We start from the raw sequence: 23,464 nt of genomic DNA on the forward strand, positions 1-23,464 counted from the left end.
CAGCCTCTTCACAGGAGAAGAAAGGAAAAAAGAAAGAGGGGGAGGGAATCAAATTGATTCTAAGCCAAAGGCCAGGCAGAACAACTCTTGTCTTACAGGTCCTGCTGAAAGAAATCAGATCTTGCAGGGCCCTGGTCTCATGAGGCAGAACGTTCCACCAGGCCGGAGCCAGTGTTGAAAAGGCCCTGGCTCTGGTTGAGGCGAATCTAACTTCCTTAGGGCTCGGGACCTCTAGGGTGTTGCTATTTATGGACCTTAAGGTCCTCCATGGGGCATACTGGGAGAGGTGGTCCCGTAGGTACGAGGGTCCTAGGCCGTGAAGGGCTTTAAAGGTCAAAACCAGCACCTTAAATCTGACCCTGTACTCCACCGGGAGCCAGTGCAGCTGGAAAAGCACTGGGTGAATATGCTCTCATGGCAGAGACCCCGTGAGGAGCCTCACTGCAGCATTCTGCACCCGCTGGAATTTCTGGGACAGCTTCAAGGGCAGCCCCGCGTAGAGCGAATTACAGTAGTCAAGCCTGGAGGTGACTGTCGCATGGATCACTGTGGCCAGGTCAGGGTGGGAAAGGTAAGGGACCAACTGCTTGATGCGGCTAAGTCTCTTCCTCCCCTGGGTCCTTCCCAAGCAATCTTGAGTTTTTGTCACCTTGTCTGTCTCTGCTGCACTCTCTTCATACCGCTTCTGGTCCTGGAAAACCAGGGTGTCAGGGAATGGTCTGGATCTGAAAGATGGAGGAATGCAGTCACAGGCAGATCAGCTTCTCTCAGAAGAGGCAGACGGGGAATATTCACACACACCACCACCTCCAGTGTTTTCAGAAGCAGAGAAACAGGCAGACACAGATGCAGAATTTGAACGGATTAGGGAGGAGCTACCCAGCTATGAGATAATGACAAGAGATTCAGGAGGGTGGGGGCAGTTGGGAGACACATCAATCGAGAGTGTGGGGAAACCCCGCTTCCCACCGACTCGGAGGTCCGAACGTATCAGGGAACAAAGGAGGCAGAAAGGGGGAGGGACTTCCTGTTGGCGCGCTCCTTGCTGTGAAAGTAGGGAATCAGATTCAGAGTAAGCAACTGCCCTCCTCGCGGAGAGCTGTGTGTTTCGTGACCTCAACATGAAACTGTAATAAAAGGACTATAAATTTATCAACTGTTCGTTAATTCTTATCTGTGAAGTTACCTAAGGGAGGGGAGGACTCTCCGAGCTTGACACAGAGAGAGGAGAGCTGATCACAGCAGGAGGGGGAAATCCCCTGGCTTCTTCAGAACCCTGCCTTATCTCTGCCTCTTCCCCCACCCCACCTCTCCAGCCTTCACTTCTGTCTCTGCTTCTGGACTTATCTCCATCACAGCCTCTTTGTGCTCACTAAACCCTGTAACCTCTTCAGCTTCCAACATCTCCTCCTCCCAGTCTGCTCCCTCTTCTCTCTCTGCCCACTCGTTGTCATCCCACCACCAATCCCCTGGCTCTGAGCCTTCTTCTCTTGGGGCTTCCACAGCTAGTTCCTCCCACCGCTCCTCTGCATCCAGCCAGTCCATGACACTGAATGATCCTGCACCATTTTAGGACACATATTCAGGTCAAATAGGGCACAAGGTCAATCCGGTCAGGTCCAGCACTCTGTTGCAATTGCACAAAGCACATAGTCCAAAGTTACAGCCAAGCCATTGTCCATCAATAATTATCTTCTCATTGAGGTGCTCCTACTAAGTTTCCAATGAACTATGGGGTTCCCTAAAACACAGTCAAATAACATTTTTTTAGGATCCAGAAAACAAATGATACTGAATAGAGCTGAAATGTATTTGGTGGGGAATACTCTAAATATTAATTTTAAACAACAACAAAAAAGAGAGAGAGTTCAATATATTAGACATGTATACAATAGACAAGTATTGAGCTTTTTGACAAAAATGAATATCTGGAGTATTGAGAACGAAGCCCAATTGAGTTCAATAAAACTCCTCAGTTAGTGAGTATGAGCTTGCAGCCTTAATTGACTGAAGGAAACTATGCTTCCACTTTGGGATAGGTATGAGTTGATCAGGAAGATGCAACTAGGGGTTAGGGTAGGTTTCAGCCTTTTCATGGGGTTTTCCCATCTGATGTTTGCCTCTCCTACCTGCCTGATCTCCCACCCACCCACCTGTGGCTTCTTGTATGTGACTCACCCACTGCCCTCTGAATATGCCTGGTTGGTCTCAGGACTTGGCTGTATCTGGTGCACATCCCTTGAAAACACCTATTGATTGAGGGTGGCATCATTAATATACATGTTCTTATTATTCTGACAATAAATCATTAGCCTGGAGAAAAAATAGCCTGTGGTCCAGAGACTGCCTTTTATTCATTTTTAAATGTGATGACATTTCGGGCTTTTTGTATAGTAAACAGAAACACCCTAGGATGCTCACGGTGGAACGATTTCTTCCTAGAGAGCATCAAATGAGGCTAAATCAATTTCCTCCCTACAGGGGAAATGTATTGTTCTGGTTGCATCCCAGTGTGGATGGCAGGTGCTGGGAGCAGAGAAATTATTTATACGCAACTTTTTTTTCTCATGACAGAGCCACGTGGGAAAATGCTCCTAGTGCAAAATTCACTAAACAGATTTTATTTTAAAAGCAGTTAATAATGATTAGTTGGGAAGTTTCTAACAGATTTTGAAGTTACAGACTTTCTGGGTCTGGCACATTTCTAAGGGTCAAGTTTGGTATGGCAAAAGTCTGCAGATGCTGTCACTGTAAGGCTGCTTAACTTGGGCCACGTTCAAACCATACCTCTAAAGCAGTATGATACCACTTTAAACAGTCATGACTGCACCCAAAAAATTCTGGGAGCTGTAGTTTGTTACAGGTGCTGAGAGTTGTTAGAAGATCCCAATTCCTCTCACAGAGCTACAATTCCCAGAGTAGTTTAACAATTAGTCCCTCTTCACAGGGAATTCTGGGAGTTGTGGCTCCATGAGAGGACGCAGGTGGCGCTGTGGGTTAAACCACAGAGCCTAGGACTTGCCAATCAGAAGGTCGGCGGTTCGAATCCCCGCGATGGGGTGAGCTTCCGTTGCTCAGTGCCAGCTCCTGCCAACCTAGCAGTTCGAAAGCACGTCAAAGTGCAAGTAGATAAATAGGTACCGCTCCGGTGGGAAGGTAAACGGTGTTTCCGTGTGCTGCTCTGGTTCACCAGAAGCGGCTTAGTCATGCTGGCCACATGACCTGGAAGCTGTACACTGGCTTCCTCGGCCAATAAAGCGAGATGAGCCCCGCAACCCCCGAGTCAGCCACGACTGGACCTAATGGTCAGGAGTCCCTTTACCTTTAACAACTCTCAGCACCTTGACCAAACATCAGCTCTCAGATTCATTTGGGGGAAACCATGACTGTTTTAATACATATGGTGATGCTTTAAATCAGGCTTCCTCAACTTTGGCCCTCCAGATGTTTTTGGCCTGCAACATGATCCCTAGCTAGCAGGACCAGTGGTCAGGGATGCTGGGAATTGTAGTCTCAAAACATCTGGAGGGCTTAGGTTGAGGAAGCCTGATTTAAATGTATGGTGCGAGTGTGGCCTAGGTAAGCAGCCCACACTGACTTTGCTGATGAACTCACACGGCTCCAGCATCAATGGTGCCCTAGCGCCACACCTTCCAGGTAAGCAGCGCTGATGGTGCTATTGGGAGAATGGCTCTGTTTGCCTCATGCTACCATGCTGGCCACTCCTGGCAAAAGGGAAAACGGGACATGCAGTTTCCAAAAGGTAGCTATGTGAATATGAACAGACAGAGGAGGGAGAGGCAAATGAACTCCCCCCCCTTTGCCTTTCTCCCTCGCTGTGCCTTCCTGTCACTTGGAGAACTTCTTCCCCCAGCCCAGAACTGAGATAAGATAGAGAGATAATGGATGCAATCTGTCTGACTGGGAAATGACCTACCTACCTGCCTGCATAATTTTATTTGTATGCTACCTTTCCACACTTCGAATCATGCTCAAGGTGGCTTACAGCGTGAGGGGGAAAAATACCCCCCCCCCCAAAAAAAACAAATTGGAAAAATACACAGCCAAACTGAACAATTCCCACCTAAATCACAAGAAGATCTAAAATAAAGATACAAAATACCAGCAGCACCAACTTCGACCCTGACAATAATAATAATAATCCCAAACAACACCCCAGCCCCTCATAGCGATGATAGCATAGCAAGAGCATACCTCCACTAAGAAATGTGGTGAGGTTTGGAGTCAGTGGTCCAAATATTTTGCCTAAGGTTGGTCTGCCTGAGGTATTTTCATCTTTTACGTCTTTTTATCGCACCAAGATTTAGACTGTGTATGCACCATATGTTTAATGTACACCACACACACACACACACACACACACACACACACACCTGGGAACTGTAGTTTGCCCACCGCAGAGCTAGAATTTCCAACAGCCTTGGATTAGGGCGTGGGGGTGGGGGAATGTGCTTTAAATGTATGGTGTCTATGCACTCATCCCTGAATATTCACATGAGGCATTACCTTTAAAGTGCCAAAAATACCTTCAGTGGATTGGGGAGGGAAGGGGGAAGTGACTGCATGCACCACATGTCTGACTAGGAATCCTAAGCAGAGAAAAAACACTGAGGAAACAGGAACCAGAATTTATGACAGCATCAACAGGAAGTGTGAAATCAAAGATAGGGGATGTGTCATTATGAAAGACTTTTGTCACCCATGTCTAGCATCTAGTCCAGCAATCTGTTTCCAACAGTGGGCAGCCAGATTTTTCTGGGGAGAGCACATCAGGGCATGAAGGCAGCAGACACAGACCTTACTTGTCACGCATACACAACTGGAATTCAGAGGAATGTTGACTCTGAGCCGGGAGTGACTGATAGGCCTGCTTTTCATGCAGTTGATCCCATTTTAAAACAAGTTAATCTCTCTAGCAATGTTTCAACCTATTATTATATTATATTATATTATATTATATTATATTATATTATATTATATTATATTATATTATATTATGGCAGCCACCCGGGGTTCACTCAGTCCCTTAGGCAGAGTGTGATGGCCTCCTCAAGCAGCTGCTTTGGAGTATCTTCTTCTTCTTCTTCTTCTTCTTATTATTATTATTATTATTATTATTATTATTGCTCCACCCATCAGGCTGGGTTTCCCAGGCCACTCTGGGCGGCTCCCAAAAGAATATTAAAAATACGATAAAACATCAAATATTAAAAACCTCCCTAAACAAGGCTGCTTTCAGATGTCTTCTAAAAGTCAAAGAGTTGTTTATTTCTTTGACATCTGATGGGAGGGCGTTCCACAGGGTGGGCGCCATTACCGAGAAGGCCCTCTGCCTGGTTCCCTGTAACTTCACTTCTCGCAAGGAGGAAACTGCCAGAAGGCCCTCAGAGCTGGACCTCAGTGTCTGGGCTGAATGATGGGGATGGAGACGCTCCTTCAGGTATACTGGACCGAGGCAGAGAATTGCTAGCTACTTAATTTATTATTGGTGTTTGGTAGGAAGCTCAACATTTCAGTGGGCCTCTCCAGGAAGCTGCTTAAGAGACCCTGGTTGAAAAATGCTGCTCTGAGCTGTAAATTATTATTTTTATATAATTTTCTTATCGGTGTAAAATGCATGGTTGATTTTACTTCACCATAGCAGGGACCCTGATAAAGTGTTCCGAGGCTCACCCTTCCTTACACAGAGTGATGTTTGGTTTTACTCAGAATACCCACTGAAATTAATGAACATGACTAAGTTAGGTCCATTAATTCAGTCAGTCTAACTTTGAGTAAAGCTTAGTTGAATACCACCCGTAGCATGATAATTTATCCAGCTCTGATCTGCCAGCTGCTTTTTGCAAACTGTCACCTGTGAACATAAGTTTGCTCATCTCCTATACCCGGCATCACACATATCAGTTTTGTGGAAATTGCTCAGAAGCATTGTATCTCCCTGTTGTACTTATCCCAGAGCCTTCTGAGCCAGGAGGCAGGTAGCTTGTTAATGCAAAGTGTCCCTCGGTCTTTGTGGTTCTTGGCTACATAAAGTAGGAATTAGTTGGAGGAGGAGAAGGAATGACTAATATAGCATGTCACAGGCTGAGGAACGTGATGTGATTTTTTTTGTGTTGAAGTGTGAAGTTGTAAATAGAGGTGTCAAAGTTAAGGCTACCAATGACAGATGCAGAGCAGAAGGAATACAGTTAGCTGTTATGAGGAGAGCTTTCAGGCTACTGAAGAGTTTGTATGAGTGGGAGAGATGCTCTGATCCCCAGAGCACATGTCAAAAGACCTCTGTTTCCGTGAACTAGTAAGGCTCATCACATCCAGAATAAATGTTATGTAGCATCGCATACTTAGTGTGATTGTTGGCATCTCTTGAGTCATTTAGTTAGGCATCCACCACATTGTCAAGGGTCTACATTTTTTTCTGCGCTCAGAAGACCCAGTTCACATTTACCTGACCCAGTGGTTCTCCAAGGAAGAAGTTGCCAAGTTTGACTGGAAGATTCGAGGACAATCAATATTGTATTTTGGGAATGATACATATTCTTACGTACTTGCATTGTTTTATACTTCCTGGATGTCCCATGGTCATATTTTGTTGTTGTTTAGTCGTAACCAAGTCTTCATGACCCCATGGACCAGAGCCCGCCAGGCATTCCTGTCTTCCACTGCCTCCCGCAGTTTGGTCAAACTTATGTTGGTAGCTTCGAGAACACTGTCCAACCATTTTGGCCTTCTCTTGTCCCCTTCTCCTTGTGCCCTCGATCTTTCCCAACATCAGGGTTTTTCCAGGGAGTCTTCTCTTCTCATGAGGTGGCCAAAGTATTGGAGCCTCAGCTTCAGGATCTGTCCTTCCAGTGAGCACTCAGGGCTGATTTCCTTAAGAATGGATAGGTTTGATTTTCTTGCAGTCCATGGGACTCTCAAGAGTCTCCTCCAGCACCATAATTCAAAAGCATCAATTCTTCGGAGATCAGCCTTCTTTATGGTCCAGCTCTCACTTCCATACATCACTACTAGGAAAACCAAAGCTTTAACTATACAGACCTATAATATGACTATATGGTCATATTATAAAGTATAAAACAATGCAGCTACATTGGTTGCTCTCTCCCAACTAATGGTTCTATATGTTTTAACTGGAATAGAAGCAGTAATCCCTTCGAAAAGACTGAAGCACTGTGTGGAGAAGACATAGGGTGGCCATAACCTCTATTTGAGGACACCCTCTACTTGAAGGATTGTTTGGTTCAAATCTGCAGGGCAACACATTGTCTACCCCTGGTGTAGGATCATCACCCTCCTGGCACTCTGACAGTTTAGCTTTTTCGGTGTCGTAGAACCTAAAATCTCATAAATGGTTTCTTGGCACTGTTTTCTTGAAGAAGAAGAAGAAAGATTTTTTCCCAGCAAATTATGGTTTGAAGCCAACGGAAGCACCGTTTTGGGTGTTAATCTTTCTAAAATGCCTTTTGATGGGAAAGGCCTAAATGACTTTGATCCCAATCCCAAAGTGGATTAGAAGCAAGCTTCTCCTTCCCTAAATTGATTTTGAAATGTAGATAAACAGCCCACATGCCAGAGGGTGCATTAAACTTTTGCCTGCCATGGATTATGTGGCTGAAGGCATCCAGATGATTGTGCAGCACTTTCTGCAATATGGCTATTAGAGAGCATTTTAAAAATCCATTTGAATAGTAATGGAAAGGCGCTGAGAACATAATATGCCTTAACCGTGGATACGGGATGGTGTAATAAATGTCAACATTTGTCTTCATACTGGATGGGGCTCATTCTCTTAATCAAGTGTAATGGACTTCGACTGAGTTAGAAAAGCGCTTGATTGATATCCACAGGTGGACCAATTAGGATGGCATTATGGAAAGACATGTAGAAGGGGGTAAAATAATAGGAAGAATGAATACCGCTGCTATTTTTCACAAATAGAAATAAAAGGTCACCTTTTGTCGCACTGTCATCCAAAGCCAGGTGCTGTTGCATGGACGACAATAGTGCAGGTGAGTGGGCAGCACAAAGCGCTGGCCCTATCATTAGGCAGACTGGAGTGACTGCCTCAGGCAACAGGTTTTGATTGTTGTCATGAAAGGGCAGTAAATTGCTAGCGAACCTCTTTTTATTGTATTTTTACTCCTAGGGAAATGCAGTTGTTGGAACTTTCTGCCTTTGGTGCCAAAATGCCTGCACTTTCCAGAAACAATTGAAGACATTTCTGTTCTAACAAACTTTTCCAGATGGGTGAATAAGTCTCTGCCATTGGTGTCTACTTTATATTGTTTTCATATTCATCTGATTTTATTTTCTGTCTTGTTTTCAACTGCTTGTATTTTGTGCATTGCCTTGAGGCCTGTGTGGAAGGTGATTGGTTGGTTGGTTGGTTGACTGATAATTACAAGGAGTGGTTAATAAAAGCTCTTGTAAAGCTAATAATGTGGAGTTCTAGTTGTTCAAAATGAATTTCAAAGGAAAACAAGGAAAATGGAGATCAGTCCCTGCAACATGACCCTGCTCCTTAAATAGAGTAGGCTGCCTCCTTCTGGGGACCAGGGAATTCTTCTTAGCACCACTGCAGACACCTGTAAGTCTAGTTGGAGACCTTAAGGCAGGCTTCCTCAAACTCGGCCCTCCAGATGTTTCTGGCCTACAACTCCCATGATCCCTAGCTAGCAGGGCCAGTGGTCAGGGATGATGGGAATCATAGTCTCAAAACATCAGGAGGACCGAGTTTGAGGAAGCCTGCCTTAAGCCTATCTGAGATTAAGGCTGCTATTATTCAGTTGTCCTTGTTTGCCCTTTGGGCATCCGTGTATTCTTACCACTAAATTGCGACATCTTTCTGAGATTGTTCCAAACACCTGATAGCGTACCTTTCTCAATGCCTGCTCTCAAAAGCGTTAGGTCAAAAGTAGCAAACAGATTTAACAGTTTCATTACTTATATTTTTGCTCATCCTTGTTTTTCACTTTCGTGTGGATAACGTCTCCCTAATCTCCTCAGCAGCATTATCTGATTCGGACTGATGAGAGGGAGAGACTATCCTATGAAGAAATAATAGAAAGAAGCTGTTAGAAACCGTGGTTCTCTCTTATTAATAACAAGTGTAAAGGGATTGGATTTGCAGGGAATGAAAAAGGTTGTTTGAAGTCCAAATGTGGGGGTTTTTTTGGGGGGGTTGCACATTTATTGCATTTCCCCCCGCTGCATTAGAAATTTGATGTCGCTGATGCGATCTTTCGTGTTAGGCTTCTCTGAGTTTGAAAGCAGATAGCACAGTTTTGTCTGTGTTAATTATTCTGTCATTTCCTGGGGTGTTTTTTTTATTTTATTCAGGATGACTGGCAAAAAGACCCTGAACTGAACAATGCGCTGCACAGATTTGATCAGGAAAGGTTCTGCCCATTTGTGTCATTCTTCCAAACACCTTTGTTCTTTTCCAGTCAGGCCAGTGCATTAGTCTCGTCTTCTTATTTCAGGTAATGTCACGGTGTAAAATAATGCCATTTCTCGCAGCCAGCAGTAAATGACCCCAGATGGTGCCAAATGATATTGTCAGCGGGATCAAGGTGCCAAGGCGGTGGTGCCTCTCTCCCTGTTTAAATTCTTAGGAGAAAAGGCTGCTGGGGAGTTAATTATATGAATGAATAGAAATAGGAAGGACTTTAGGAAGAACTTTTCTGAGGGTAAGTGCTGTTGGACAGTGGAATGGACTACCTCTGTAGGAGGTGGGCTCAATAGAAGTTGGATGGCTATCTGTCATGGATTCTTTAGCTGAGATTCTTGCTTTGCAGGGGTTTGGACTAGATCAGGGGTCCCCAAACTAAGGCCTGCAGGCTGGATAAGGCCTGAGGGACTCGTTTATCTGGCCCGCAGTGACCCCCGCCGCCCACTGCCGCCACCTGCTCTTACCGGCGTTGCACTGCTGCCCACTTCCGGGTCGGAGGAGCACCGGAAATAGCCTGTGCGCATGCGCAAGCGTTATTTGCACATGCGCAAGCGTTATTTCCAGTGCACATCCGGGGCGGAGGAGGCCTGTGCACATGCAATCCACAACATCCAAGTAAGCTGCAGAAGTTTTATTAGTTGTAAAACTCAGGCCATCCTAAACCACATGCTACATTCGTTATCAGGGGCTGTCAAACCTTTGGGTCCGGTGGTGAAATATACTCTGACTGCTGTAGTGATTTCATGCTCTTTATTGCAGCTTGTGAAACAGTGATTTAATTGCCCCCCAAACCTCAGGCTTTTATATACATTATTTACACAATGAGTCCCGTCTGACTGGCTGATTCTGCTTCCCTCCTGGAGCCTGCAGGCCAATCAGTTGTTGCGTTCTACGATCCTACCAGCCTAGTAAGCTGATTAACTTCCTCCTGGAGCCTGACTGGTCTTCTCCTGCAAGCCAATCAGTTGTTGCATTCTAGGATACTACTTGCCTATTGTTCTAGGATCCAAGCTTAGTACATAACAGGTGGGCACATTTGCAAACTGGAGGCACTGTCATGAGCACCCCTGCCACCAAGCACATGCCACAACCTGTTCTGTTGGCTGTGATAGAAGGATTATTTGGAGCTAATTTCAGCAAGAGGAGACGACCCTGTGGGCACCAGGGAAAGTGCACGAGTGCCTGCAGGCACTGTGTTGTTGACTCCTGCATTGTTTCTGTTGTTGTTTAGTCATGTCCAACTCTTCGTGACCCCATGGACCAGAGCACGCCAGGCCCTCCTGTATTCCACTGCCTTCCGCAGTTTGGTCAAACTCATGCTGGTAGCTTCGAGAACACTATCCAACCATCTCGTCCTCTGTCATCCCCTTCTCCTTGTGCCCTCCATCTTTCCCAACACCAGGGTCTTTTCCAGGGAGTCTTCTCTTCTCATGAGGTGGCCAAAGTATTGGAGCCTCAGCTTCAGGATCTGTCCTTCCAGTGAGCACTCAGGGCTGAATTCCTTAAGAATGGATAGGTTTGATCTTCTTGCAGTCCATGGGACTCTCAAGAGTCTCCTCCAGCACCCTAATTCAAAAGCATCAATTCTTTGGCAATCAGCCTTCTTTATGGTCCAGCTCTCACTTCCATACATCACTAGACTCCTGCATTAGGTGGGTGCAATTAACATGCTTTGGATTAGTTAAAACAATTTAAAATTGCAGGGATGAGGGGCCTGAGTGCACGGGGAGGGGGCTTTTTAATGCCTTGCTGCAATCCTGAAAGTGCTGTTTGCACTGGGAGATAAACTTTCATCTCCCTTCCTGGGAATAGAAAGGAAGGATGATATTCAACAGGATTGCTGCAGGAGACAATCCCAGTCCTGACGGGACCCTTGATCATTGACCAATACTGCCTGAGGATGCTGCAGGCCACAGCTTTTTTTGTGTTCATGTCCACGTCCTCCGTGCAGAATTTGAATGGAAGAGATTCAAACAGATTGAGTTCAAACGGACCGAATTAATGCAAACTGCACTGCTATTTTAAAATAAAGACCTTTCTCCCTTTGCATTATCCTCTTCTTTTCAGGAGTCCTCAATGATCAAGATGATTTTGATTCATTGTACTTTTTTTTGTATGACTAGATTCTTTTTCTTTTTTTAAATGTACAGTGGGGTCGGAGAGTAAAAAAAAAAAAAACCAGCAGAGGCTTTTTGGCGTTAGAAAAGATGTTCTGTTCACTCCTCTTCTTTTTGCATTATATCCAGTTCTGGGTCGTACTCTGAATCTTAGCTTGAAAGCTTAAAGGGAGCACTTTCATCTCCCTGTTCGTTTTCTAGCACTCAACAGTTCTCATAAGCTTTCCATGCCACTGCACAGAAGGCCCAGATTAAGGGCTGCTTCAGTTATGTACATGTTCAGTGTACGTCAAATGTTATGCAAACATATGATTTAAAGAATGGTTAGGTGCATATCTAGTTCATAGCTGAGATATGCCTTTATTTTTTAAGAAAGGGCTATTGAAGGACCAGGTGTGCAGCCTGGGAGACATTTTGGACTCACAGCTGTCATGGAGGCGCAGGTTAATTCTGTGTCCAGGGCGGCTGTCTACCAGCTCCACCTGGTATGCAGGCTAAGACCCTACCTGCCCACGGACTGTCTTGCCAGAGTGGTGCATGCTCTAGTTATCTCCCGCTTGGACTACTTCAATGCGCTTTACGTGGGGCTACCTTTGAAGGTGACCCGGAAACTGCAATTAATCCAGAATGCGGCAGCTAGACTGGTGACTGGGAGTGGCCGCCAGGACCTCATAACACCGGTTCTGAGAGATCTGCATTGGCTCCCAGTACGTTTCCGAGCACAATTCAAAGTGTTGGTGCTGACCTCTAAAGCCCTAAACGGCCTCGGTCCTGTATACCTGAAGGAGCGTCTCCACCCCCATCATTCAGCCTGGACACTGAGATCCAGCGCCGAGGGTCTTCTGGCGGTTCCCTCATTGCGAGAAGTGAGGTTACAGGGAACCAGACAGAGGGCCTTTTCGGTAGTGGCACCCACTCTGTGGAACACCCTCCCTTCAGATGTGAAGGAAATAAATAGCTATCCTATCTTTAAAAGACATCTGAAGGCAGCCCTGTTCAGGGAAGTTTTTAATATTTAACGCTGTATTGTTTTTAATACTTGATTGGGAGCCGCCCAGAGTGGCTGGGGAAACTCAGCCAGATGGGCAGGGTATAAATAAATTATTATTATTATTATTATTATTATTATTATTATTATTATTATTTCTCACTGAACATGTACCTGAAATTGTTTAAACTGCTGTAATATGGAGACAGATCACTGCTTCATCTACACCAGCCTCCCTCAAGCTGGTGCCCTTCGGAGTTTGCAAGCAAAAGGGTCCCTGATCCCATCAATGGGTTGTATCCAGCTACATTATACTTAGAGTAGACCTATTGAAATGAATGAGCCATACTCTGGACTAGCATACTCTAGGACTAGCATTGGATACAACCCATAATTCTTAAGACCAGTTACAAAGTAATGTTAGAGGGGCTTTGGCCAATAAAGTTATCCTTAACAAATCATTTTCTATCCAGCCGACACTTATTGAAAATATTGTTTGATATTGCCCCTGAAAAATAAGTTTCAAAAAGCCAAGCGATAGGTTCTAAAAATATGGAATGCTTTCCTGCACACTCTCATCTATGTTTTTGGCTTCTTGCTGCTGCTCCTTTGATGGATTGGCTCTCTCGAGGCAGCTGCCAGTTCCCAAGATATTAAAGGCTGAGTGTTTGACCTAAGCTATTAAGAAGTTTTCTCTTCAAGTATAAACCCTTCTGTATTTGAAAATATCACTAGATTGTGTTGAGTTGAGCAATTTCAAAGGTGCCAAATGGATCTGGGCAGTCCAGTTCTGACTGTCATTTCAGCCAAGTGGAGTAGAATACTTGACTTTTCTTAAGTTTCATTTGAATTGAACCCCACTCTCCTTGTGCCCCGAACAACTAAGGCATTCCCCCACGGCACAAGCTGTCACTTATGTGTTGTTTTTACCTGTATGGGCCTATGGCCGCAATAAATACTATCTATCTATCTATCTATCTAAGGCTAAGTGATTAAGCACTATTTAAGGTGCCAAACTTGATATTGTGGGGAATGAAGAAAATGTGGCCAATAATTTTATTATTATGAACACTTATAATACTATGAGAAGAAAACTGGCCGCCAAACCAAAACCCTCTTTGATTGCCACTTGGCAATTCATGTGTACCTAACTAAGGGGTAGCCAATGTAGTCCTCTCAGGATGTTGTTGGGACTTCAACTCCCATCAGCCCTAGCCAGCATGGCCAATAGTTGTGGATGCTGGGAATTGTAGTCCAACAACATGTTGTCTACTTGTGATTGAACTGAACTGTATGCATATGGAGAGGAGAGGAAAGGAGAGATGGGAGTGATAAATGTGCCAGGCATTGGGGGCCAGATGGCATGGCCTTGGAGTGGGAACAGATTGAGGGCTTGTAAGCAGTGTTCAACCCACTCATGTTTCTAATTGGACTGGTGGTAGCAGGCAAGAACGGCTAACATCACAGTTCTCCTATGGGGCAAAGCAAGGGGAAGCAAATAGCTAGGATGACTATGTATAGACCTATGTCTCTGAATACCAAAGATTATGTCTACAGTCATCTCCTGCTTGTGGGCTTCCTACCAGTATCTGCTGGATGTTAAACTGGGAAGAGTTTTTGGCCTGATCACCCTTCTTATGTTCCGTTAACAATGTAGAGATCCATGGTAACTCTAACAATAGGAGCAGTGTTGCAGATGCTAAGGATAGCGGCTAAAATACTGTTATGTACTGAGTTGAATAGGATCCAAAATGCGGCAGTCTGATTGGTCCTAGAACAATAGGATTCAGAATGTAGCAGTCTGATTGGTCCTAGAACAATGCAGCAGTACGATTGGTCCGCAGGAGCCACCCAATCCAGCTCCAGGTGGAAGTGAATCCACAACCTGATTGGCCTACCGGAGAATCCCAGAATTAGCCAATCACATGCAGCCCATTGTGTAAATAATGTATATAAAGCAGATATTGTGGAGGAACTTCCATTCCTCCTCACCACTATGAGCTGAATAAAGAGCATGAAATCCGCTCTTGACTCCGAGTATATTTCAAATACAGAACAAAATGTGTAACTGGGTATGGAATCTGATCCAATGGGACCTCAACATGCAGAAGTGCAGGCTTCATCTCAAAACTTTCACTTATGGCAGAGAGACTCAAAGGGAACCCTGTTGGGTCCCCTATCTTTTTAATGCCTCAGTAAAATAATTGATTTGCCATTTGCATTATACCATTGAAAGTGAATTAATAAATCTTTCATTAAGAGCATGTCATTAGCAGACAGATTTCTTAAACTGACAGCTGCACTGGATCTGTATCAATTGATATGATTCATAAACCCATCTCTGAGCATGAGTATTAATCATGCTTTGCTTACCCAAGCGTATACATTAGGAGATCTTTAGCAGCATCAAATGCCTTATTGGATTGCTATTTATAGGCAATTCATTAAGTGGCAAATTACAGGAACGATGTAATGAGGTTAACACACCGATGTAAGAAGATCAGATAATGATCTTCATAGTAACAGCATCACTATAGACAAAGAAAATTAAAGTTATTTATTTCCAGGCATCAGCAGTTATGATGTGAGGGCATCATTTATTTATTTTTTAAATATATCCATTGTTTGTTCTCTTCTATTTTCTGATAGACAAACCTGTTTACAAGTTACTGTTTGGATATTTTTTTAAAAAAAATCACTTCTTTCCTTCAACTTGATTGTTAAGTGTTAAAATTTCTTAAGTGAATGAAGCTGAAATCATTCTTCAGAATGTGACTTCTCAGAATTTAGCAGTCTTGATTGCTGTGAGTAAACATAGCTTCAAAAAAAAATCCTATTTAACTATGCCACGCCTGCTTAATATTGACTGTTGTTTGTCTACCTTAAAAGGCATTTCCAATCACAAACACCTTTAAAATAAATAAAAAAAGTAATTGAAGAGTCTCATTCTGCATTCTGAACAGATCACTTTCTGGATCCTCAGTAAGGTGAACAACCCCTTCATTCAGCAGTGTTTATGTTATAACAATAATTATTACAATGTTAATATAATTATAAGTAGTTAAGTTCTAAATTGCACCGATGTTGGTTTCATTGGGACCATTGGGATCAAGCAACATCCAAAGTAAGGAGGCTTGAAAGAATGTAAATCTTGCAGCGTTTGCTCGTAAGATGTAAATATGGTGAGAATGCAAGAGTCCAAAGACGGTTCATCTTCATTTTTGTTTCTCTGAAGGCAAAAATTTGGCTGAAGCTAAAAGGTGTGATATACCATCTATACATCATTTTCATGTAATTCTCTCTTAATAGTATGCAGTCTGTGAATTTTATGTCAACATTCCACAATTTCCCCCAACTTTCCAGTTGAATGTTGTGTCCCACATCCTGAGCCCATTTAATCATAACTGATTTAACCTCTTCATCTTTGGTTTCCCACTCTAATAAAATAACATCTTTGCCATTTTCACTAGTGTGTAGAAGGTGGTCCCTGGGGGTGCCCTTTAGACTTGGTATGCGCCCCTTGGCGAATGCTGGACAGTGGCGCCAGGGTGTGCCTGTCAGATCCACATAACCCAAGTTCACACAGCAAAGAGGAAGAGTCCTTTTCTGTATGGCCACATGCTGCAGCTGTTAACATGTCCACCGGAAAGGGATTTAATCCCTTTTTATGACAACCTCACCTGCCTGGACTCCTATGATTAGATTTATTTGATTTGTGGCAGATCTTCTAAATTGTTATATGTAACAAATATAACCATTTAAACCATGTAAGTTTATTTGTTTTTATTTTGATTATATATTTTGTGGTTTTATATTTTGATTTTGTTCTGTGAACTGCCCTGAGACCTCCAGGTATAGGGTGGTATATAAATTCTAATAATAATAATATTTTTTGTTGTTGTTTAGTCATGTCCGACTCTTGGTGACCCCATGGACCAGGGCACACCAGGCACTCCTGTCTTCCACTGCTCCCCACAGTTTGGTCAAACTAATAATAATAATAATAATAACAACAACAAAAACAACAACAATACAGTGGTACCTCGGGTTACATACACTTCAGGTTACATACGCTTCAGGTTACAGACTCCGCTAACCCAGAAATATTACCTTCAGTTAAGAACTTTGCTTCAGGCTGAGAACAGAAATTGTGCTCCAACGGCGCGGCAACATCAGGAGGCCCCATTAGCTAAAGTGGTGCTTCAGGTTAAGAACAGTTTCAGGTTAAGTACGGACCTCCAGAATGAATTAAGTACTTAACCTGAGGTACCACTGTAGTAAGTTGAGTCATGAGTCTTCTTCATGGGTGTGCTGGTAAACTGAAAAACTAGTGCAGTCTTGAAATCAGTGGTTCAAATCAGTACAATTATGAAAGGTTCAGCCTGTCATCTTGATTCAAAATGGTGTCCAAATATGTCCAAACGTCGGTAGAAACCTACTCCTTGATGTCAGGAATGCAAAATTTAGCTATGCTATCTTAAGAGATTTTGAAATGTATAATGAACAACTTTTCATAATACGTGTGTGTGTGTGTGTGTGTGTGTGTGTGTATGCAGATAGATAGATAAATAAATAGACAGACAGAACTAGTGTGGGCAGGGTATTGGCATATCATCAAAACTAAAAGAAGAGAAGTACATGAACTGAATTATGGGGAAAGTGAAGCATAGAATTCAAATAGCTCATTTATTCTACTTCATGTATTTTCTTCCCAGTCAAACTGAATGACCTAAAAAAAAGTCTTCTGTTCATTTCATATTTTAATGGAGAGTCACACTTCTTACAGCAGCTGGATCAGCCTCAAAATTCTGGACCTCTCTGAAGAAGTGCATTTGAATGCACTTGAAAGGCACCTCACTCAAGAATATCAAGTACCTAATGATTAGTTAAAGCAGTAGCTCAGAGAATGTAAAGGCCTTCTCAGCGGAAGAAAAATGATCGGACTGCAGAGGGGGGGTGTAAGAGAAAGCTCTAGAAATTATGCAGGGCTATTTCTTAAATGCTGTAGTAGTATCTTGTTCTATAAGAACAAATATATATGAAGCAAAGTAGTGATATGGTAACTTGAGAATAAAATAGATGATAATATCCCAAATTTAAGTGTGGGTGGTGGTGGTTTGTTTTTGTTTTGTTTTTATTTTATTTTTTGTACAGTGGTACCTCGGGTTACATACGCTTCAGGTTACAGACTCTGCTAACCCAGAAATAGTGCTTCAGGTTAAGAACTTTGCTTCAGGATGAGAACAGAAATCGTGCTCCGGTGGCGCGGTGGCAGCAGGAGGCCCCATTAGCTAAAGTGGTGCTTCAGGTTAAGAACAGCTTCAGGTTAAGAACGGACCTCCGAAACGAATTAAGTACATAACCCGAGGTACCACTGTCTTCTCATTTTCTGCTGTGAACCGCCCTGGCATCTTTGGATGAAGGGTGCTACAGAAATTTTAACAACAACAACACAGGGCCAGCTCTACTATTAAGCAGAGAGAGGCAGATGAATTGGGGTGTCATGAAAGGGCATCCATTGGCTAGTCATTGGGGATGGGTGGCTGCATGGAGAGAGCTACAGGGCAACTGGCCTCCCATCTGCTGTGTTGCTGTGCTTACTGAGAGGAGGAGGGCAAGGTGGCAGAAGCTGGCGCTGGGCAAACACAGCAATGGGAGTGCCAGATTGACTCCGCTGCTGTGCTTGCACCGTGCCAAGCTCACCGCCATTTCAGCAGGTGTAGTTTGTCACGCATGAAAAGTCATGTGGGCTTATTTACAAGGCAGAGGTCTAGGATTGCAGCCTAAATAACTCACCCCTGGAGCAAAGCAGGGATTTGAAAGAATTAGGTTAGTGCACGAATCCTGGGACATTCCAACACTATGCTGAAAAAAAGAGCTTCACATGAGCTAAGGTAAAGGTAAAGGGACCCCTGACCATTAGGTCCAGTCGTGACCGACTCTGGGGTTGCGGCGCTCATCTCGCTTTATTGGCCGAGGGAGCCGGCGTACAGCTTCTGGATCATGTGGCCAGCATGACTAAGCTGCTTCTGGCGAACCAGAGCAGCGCACGGAAATGCCGTTTACCTTCCCGCTGGAGTGGTACCTATTTATCTACTTGCACTTTGAAGTGCTTTTGAACTGCTAGGTTGGCAGGAGCAGGGACCGAGCAATGGGAGCTCACCCCATCATGGGGATTCGAACCGCCAACCTTCTGATCGGCAAGTCCTAGGCTCTGTGGTTTAACCCACAGCGCCACCCACGTCCCGTGAGCTACTCATCACTATTCTCAAACGTCAGTCAATGTGAAAGCAATAGCTCTAAAGCATGGTGACCTTTCTGACCATTTGTGGAATGGAGATGAAGTGGTGTGAAAGCAGAGTTAATAATAAAAAGCCAAACTTACTCATGAGCTACCAAGTGAAGTGTAAATTGCTTTGTGCTTCTGTTGGAATCTCATATAAGTTATTGCTGCCTGGAAAGTTTCATCTTGTTAATTTCCATTAGTCCTAAAAATAACACTGCTCTCCACAGCCACATTCAGGGTTTTCTCTCTTAGGCTTCTCAGATTTAATCAATATTTAGGAATGACCATTTAATGATTTTTAATGCACATAATTTCTTTCAAATATGTGTGTCTTGCTTCACAGAAATAATCTCCAAGAGGCATACAAGAGAGTATACAATCACAAATCTGCAAAGCTAAAATATATATTTATGTTTATGTTTATGTTTTTTATAAATGTCTATATTAAACTATTTTTTAAGATTGAAAATGGTTCAAACACATTCTCAAAACAAAACAAAATGGAACATTTCAGGAATGTGCATGTCATCTAAGAGATACATAGTTTCAAAACATAGTAAAATACTGGCTCTCATTACTGAGTAGCACAATCTGGAAATAATTGGTGATCAGAGAACAAAGAAATACACTTCTAAAAGGTGTCTGAAACATGGCACATTCAAAATGGCATGAGCGATGGTATTCCAGGGTTTTGGTGACACTACAGAGAAGGACCGTTTCCATAATATTACAAGGTGACAGGGCATCTTCCAATGATGGTAGTGGCCTACTGGGTAGGTGATATGCTGTATCCTGCTCACAAGTTCTATAGGTTTTTATATGGCAGTGGACACTTGCTAGGAAATGAGATGGCTTGAATATAGTGCAACTTACTTCTAAGTAGACAAATGTAGGGTTGTGCTGTCAGTCATTAAATCCTAAAGTCTGCCAAGACCATATTTGTGCTTCGACCTTCAATCAATTCTTCGATCAAAATCTAAAGCTTGTGAAAAGCTACTGTCGTTGAGTTTGAGTGGTGCTTTCTTGAAAGGCCTCAGACCATGGAGAGCTGTTATGATTTGATTCCACCTTCACAGCATTTGCAGACGTGATTCACAGAGTGAGAACTCTCTGATCTTCCTTCCTCAAGCACAGTAGGCAGAATCCAGCAGGTCACGACTAAGGGTGGAATGAGACGTTGATGAGGAACAGGAACGTGTCACCAGAAACACTCAACAAGAATGTCCTTCTTTTTTTTTCTTTTTTGTTGTTGTTGGCTTATAAACCATGGCTTGCTTAACTATGGTTTGTTATATCGCTTTGTTTTATTTGATTGAATAATAAAACAGACAATACAAGCGACATTGCAGACATTAACAATAAAAATTATAATATAAGTTAAGTTCCAGTTCAAAGAAATTCAGCTTTAGTCTTCTCAGAATAATAATAATTTTATTATTTATATGCCACCCATCTGACTGGGTGACCCCCTTTGGGCATCTCCCAACAAAATATTAAAAACACAACAAAACCTCAACCACTAGAAACTTCCCTGTACAGGGCTGCCTTCATATATCCTCCAAAAGGCATGTAGTTATCCATCTGTTTGACACATACTGGGAGCCAACGTAGATGTTATATGGTCTCAGCGGTTGCTCCCAGTCACCATTCTGGCTGCTGCATTCTGGATTAGTTGTCATTTCTGAGTCACCTTCAAAGGTGGCCCCGCACAGAAGTGCATTGCAGTAGTCCAAGCAGGAGATAAGCAGAGCATGCACCGCTCTGGTGAGACAATGCCCAGGCAGGCAGGGTCTCGGCTGTCATACTGGGTGGAGCTGGGAGACAGATGCCCTGAGGCAGCTGGGGTGTATGGGGACAGAGAAGGATTCTCTCTCCTGAGCTTCCCTGACTACTTCCCTCTTTGTTCTGGCATCTAGAGTAATTTGCTTTTCCCTCCCAGAAGCAGATGATGATGTGTAATGCGGTGGGAGGCAGGAGAAAGTCCTACTTGCAACATCAAGTCACATGCTCCCATTACTACAGGGGAGAAGATAAAGAACTGAAAATGAGGCTGCCATTTTTGGCAGCCATCCCATGTTCTTCATCACATCTAGTCCCATCTTGAGCCCATTTGCAAATTGCTGGGTCTTGTTTTTGTTTCAACTGAGTCCCGTGCCATCGCTTTCTATGGGAATTGCTTATTTTGACTAACCTTTGCTGAATTTACATCATAAAGCCTTTCACTGTTCACATGATCATCTGCAGGTTGGCAAGGAATGAAACATCTGATTTGCATGTGCAAATCAGCAATCAATCCTGCATCTTTTATGTATCCCAAATGTTCAGATGATAAAATTTTGCCTAAGCTCATCTCCTTTGCTGTCTATTAATGAAGAAATTCTACCCATCTGCATGCTGTTTTATTTCCACTAATAGGTGTGTTCACACATTACGCTGGACACAGGGACAAGCTGTCTGTACACGTGCAAGTGCTTGTGTGAAAGAGGGTGTGCTTGTTCACAGTTGTGTAGAACTCAACTATTGTGTGCACAGGTGTACAGACTGTACACTTGCTGAACATTACATGTGAATAACTGAACAAGTGTACAGCTGAACTGTTGGGTATGCAGGTACACAGACTGTACACTCACTGAATGTAACATGTGAACACCCCAATTATTTGTTTTTCTGAAAAGTATGAACCTTTAAGCTAGGATTCAGCAACCTTGCACCTCCCAGATACTTTGGATTACAGTTGATGAGAGCTGTAGCACGAAACCTATTGAGGGTACCACATTGGTGAAGGCTGGTTTAAAACTTCACCAAACCTATTTTAGTGAGGCCCAAAAATATAATATATATATCATCATCATCATCAAAAATGTCTCATGTCCTGATAGTCTTTTGTTTTAAAGAAAGTGTTTTTCAGCAGTAGTTGTGCTAAACAGCCATAATTTACACCCCTTCTTCCACTTGATGGAAGAGATTTTTACATGTCATTTTTCCTCCAGTTGAAGAAAAAAACCCCACTCATGTAAACTGTATTTTGATTGACAGGTCGACAGGACGGAAGTGATCCGAACTTGCATAAATCCCATCTTCTCAAAGCTTTTCACAGTGGACTTCTATTTTGAAGAGGTTCAACGGCTGCGATTTGAAGTCCATGACATCAGCAGCAACCACAATGGGCTTAAGGATGCAGACTTCCTTGGTGGCATGGAATGTACTCTTGGACAGGTAGGAGCCATGGCTTTCCTGCTTATTACTTTCTGGGTAAATCTATAACTACTGGCAAAACTCGTTCATAGTGCTTTCTCCATGTAGGAACTGGATGAAATGAAGGTTTGAATTTGATGGCTTTTTTAATCGTTGCTGTTATTATAATTCTGTTTTAACACAAAGGCATCTCCTCACAATGGTCTGGTTACAGTCTTACACAGTCTTACACACACACCTCATCCCTGCAAAAGGTAGCTATTTTGGAAACTGCACCAGAGCCCATGCCTCCTTCACCTTAACCCAGTGCTTTAATATACAGACCTTTGTTGGCAAGGTGATGTCTCTGCTTTTTAAGATGCTGTCTAGGTTTGTCATTGTCTCCCAAGAAGCAGGCGTCTTTTAATTTCATGGCTGCTGTCACCATCTGCAGTGATCATGGAGCCCAAGAAAGTAAAATCTCTCACTGCCTCCATTTCTTCCCCTTCTATTTGCCAGGAGGTGATGGGACCAGTGGCCATGATCTTCATTTTTTTGATGTTGAGCTTCAGACCATATTTTGCGCTCTCTCCTTTCACCCTCATTAAAATAAAATAATAATAATAATAATAATAATAATAATAATAATAATAATAATAATAAATTAATAATAAGGTGCACTAAAGGGGAGGGAGAAACTGCAGCTCTTTCGGACCCCAGTAATTCCTATCACTGGTTGTCCAAATATCTCACTTGTCAATCACAACTTTGACTTCACTGCTTGGCTAAAAGCACTGAAAGGTGGGACCAGCCAGGCTGGTTCATCTCACAGAAATCAGTTAGAAAGCTGCCTACACATTTTGCATCAGTTTACCTTCCTTCTTGGAAGGATATAGGCTTACTTAAAACTAAAACTAAAAATAAAAATAATCAAAGTCTGGACCCCCTTGCAGGCATGGGCCCAAGTGCACCATTATCATCTGACATTGAGCCTGGGAAGTTTTCCATTATCGTAATGAAGATCAGCAAAGTACAGACTGAGAACTGTATTATAAGTCTAACAGATTAATTTTGACCCACTGAAAGCCAGTTTTCGCCTGCAAAATGCAGACAAAAGAGGTCAAACTTAAGACAGTCAAAGGGTGCTCATTTAGTCATATCGGAGATCTTCCTTGAAACTTGACCCCTGAACTACTGATATTTGTTTGTTTGCATTTTTGATATTTCAGCTGCTTCTAATATCTGTTTTCTGCTTGGTTGCAACTTGCTTGCTTAGAAGCCAGCAGTCTTTATGATCTTTCTTGGTAGGGGATTTTTATGCCTATAAATAAGCAATAAACATGATTTATAATTGATGGCAGTTTCCAAAAGGTGACTAGTTAAGAGGCATGCATATTCAAAGGGCAGTTTAATGCCAGTAAAAATTG

General features: G+C 43.1%; 2 protein-coding genes across 6 annotated transcripts in view; one reads left to right on the forward strand and one right to left on the reverse strand.

Moving 5' to 3' along the window:
* The window catches only part of LOC309515333 (prostatic acid phosphatase-like), a 264,606-nt gene extending 246,672 nt beyond the window's left edge, over positions 1–17,934 (reverse strand). The window contains exon 1 of the mRNA XM_082193094.1: positions 17,738–17,934. The gene's annotated coding sequence lies outside the window, so the exon portion shown is untranslated. The remainder of the gene's footprint in view (positions 1–17,737) is intronic.
* Positions 1–23,464, forward strand: part of CPNE4 (copine 4) — a 259,861-nt gene that overhangs the window by 160,668 nt on the left and 75,729 nt on the right. For all 5 annotated transcript variants that reach the window (XM_082193044.1, XM_082193043.1, XM_082193041.1 and 2 more), the window contains one exon: positions 21,900–22,079. In XM_082193044.1, coding sequence (XP_082049170.1) covers positions 21,900–22,079 — 180 coding nt within the window. The remainder of the gene's footprint in view (positions 1–21,899; positions 22,080–23,464) is intronic.

This window comes from Podarcis vaucheri, assembly GCF_965113315.1.
Source record: "Podarcis vaucheri genome assembly, chromosome: 12".
NCBI classification, from domain to species: domain Eukaryota; kingdom Metazoa; phylum Chordata; class Lepidosauria; order Squamata; family Lacertidae; genus Podarcis; species Podarcis vaucheri.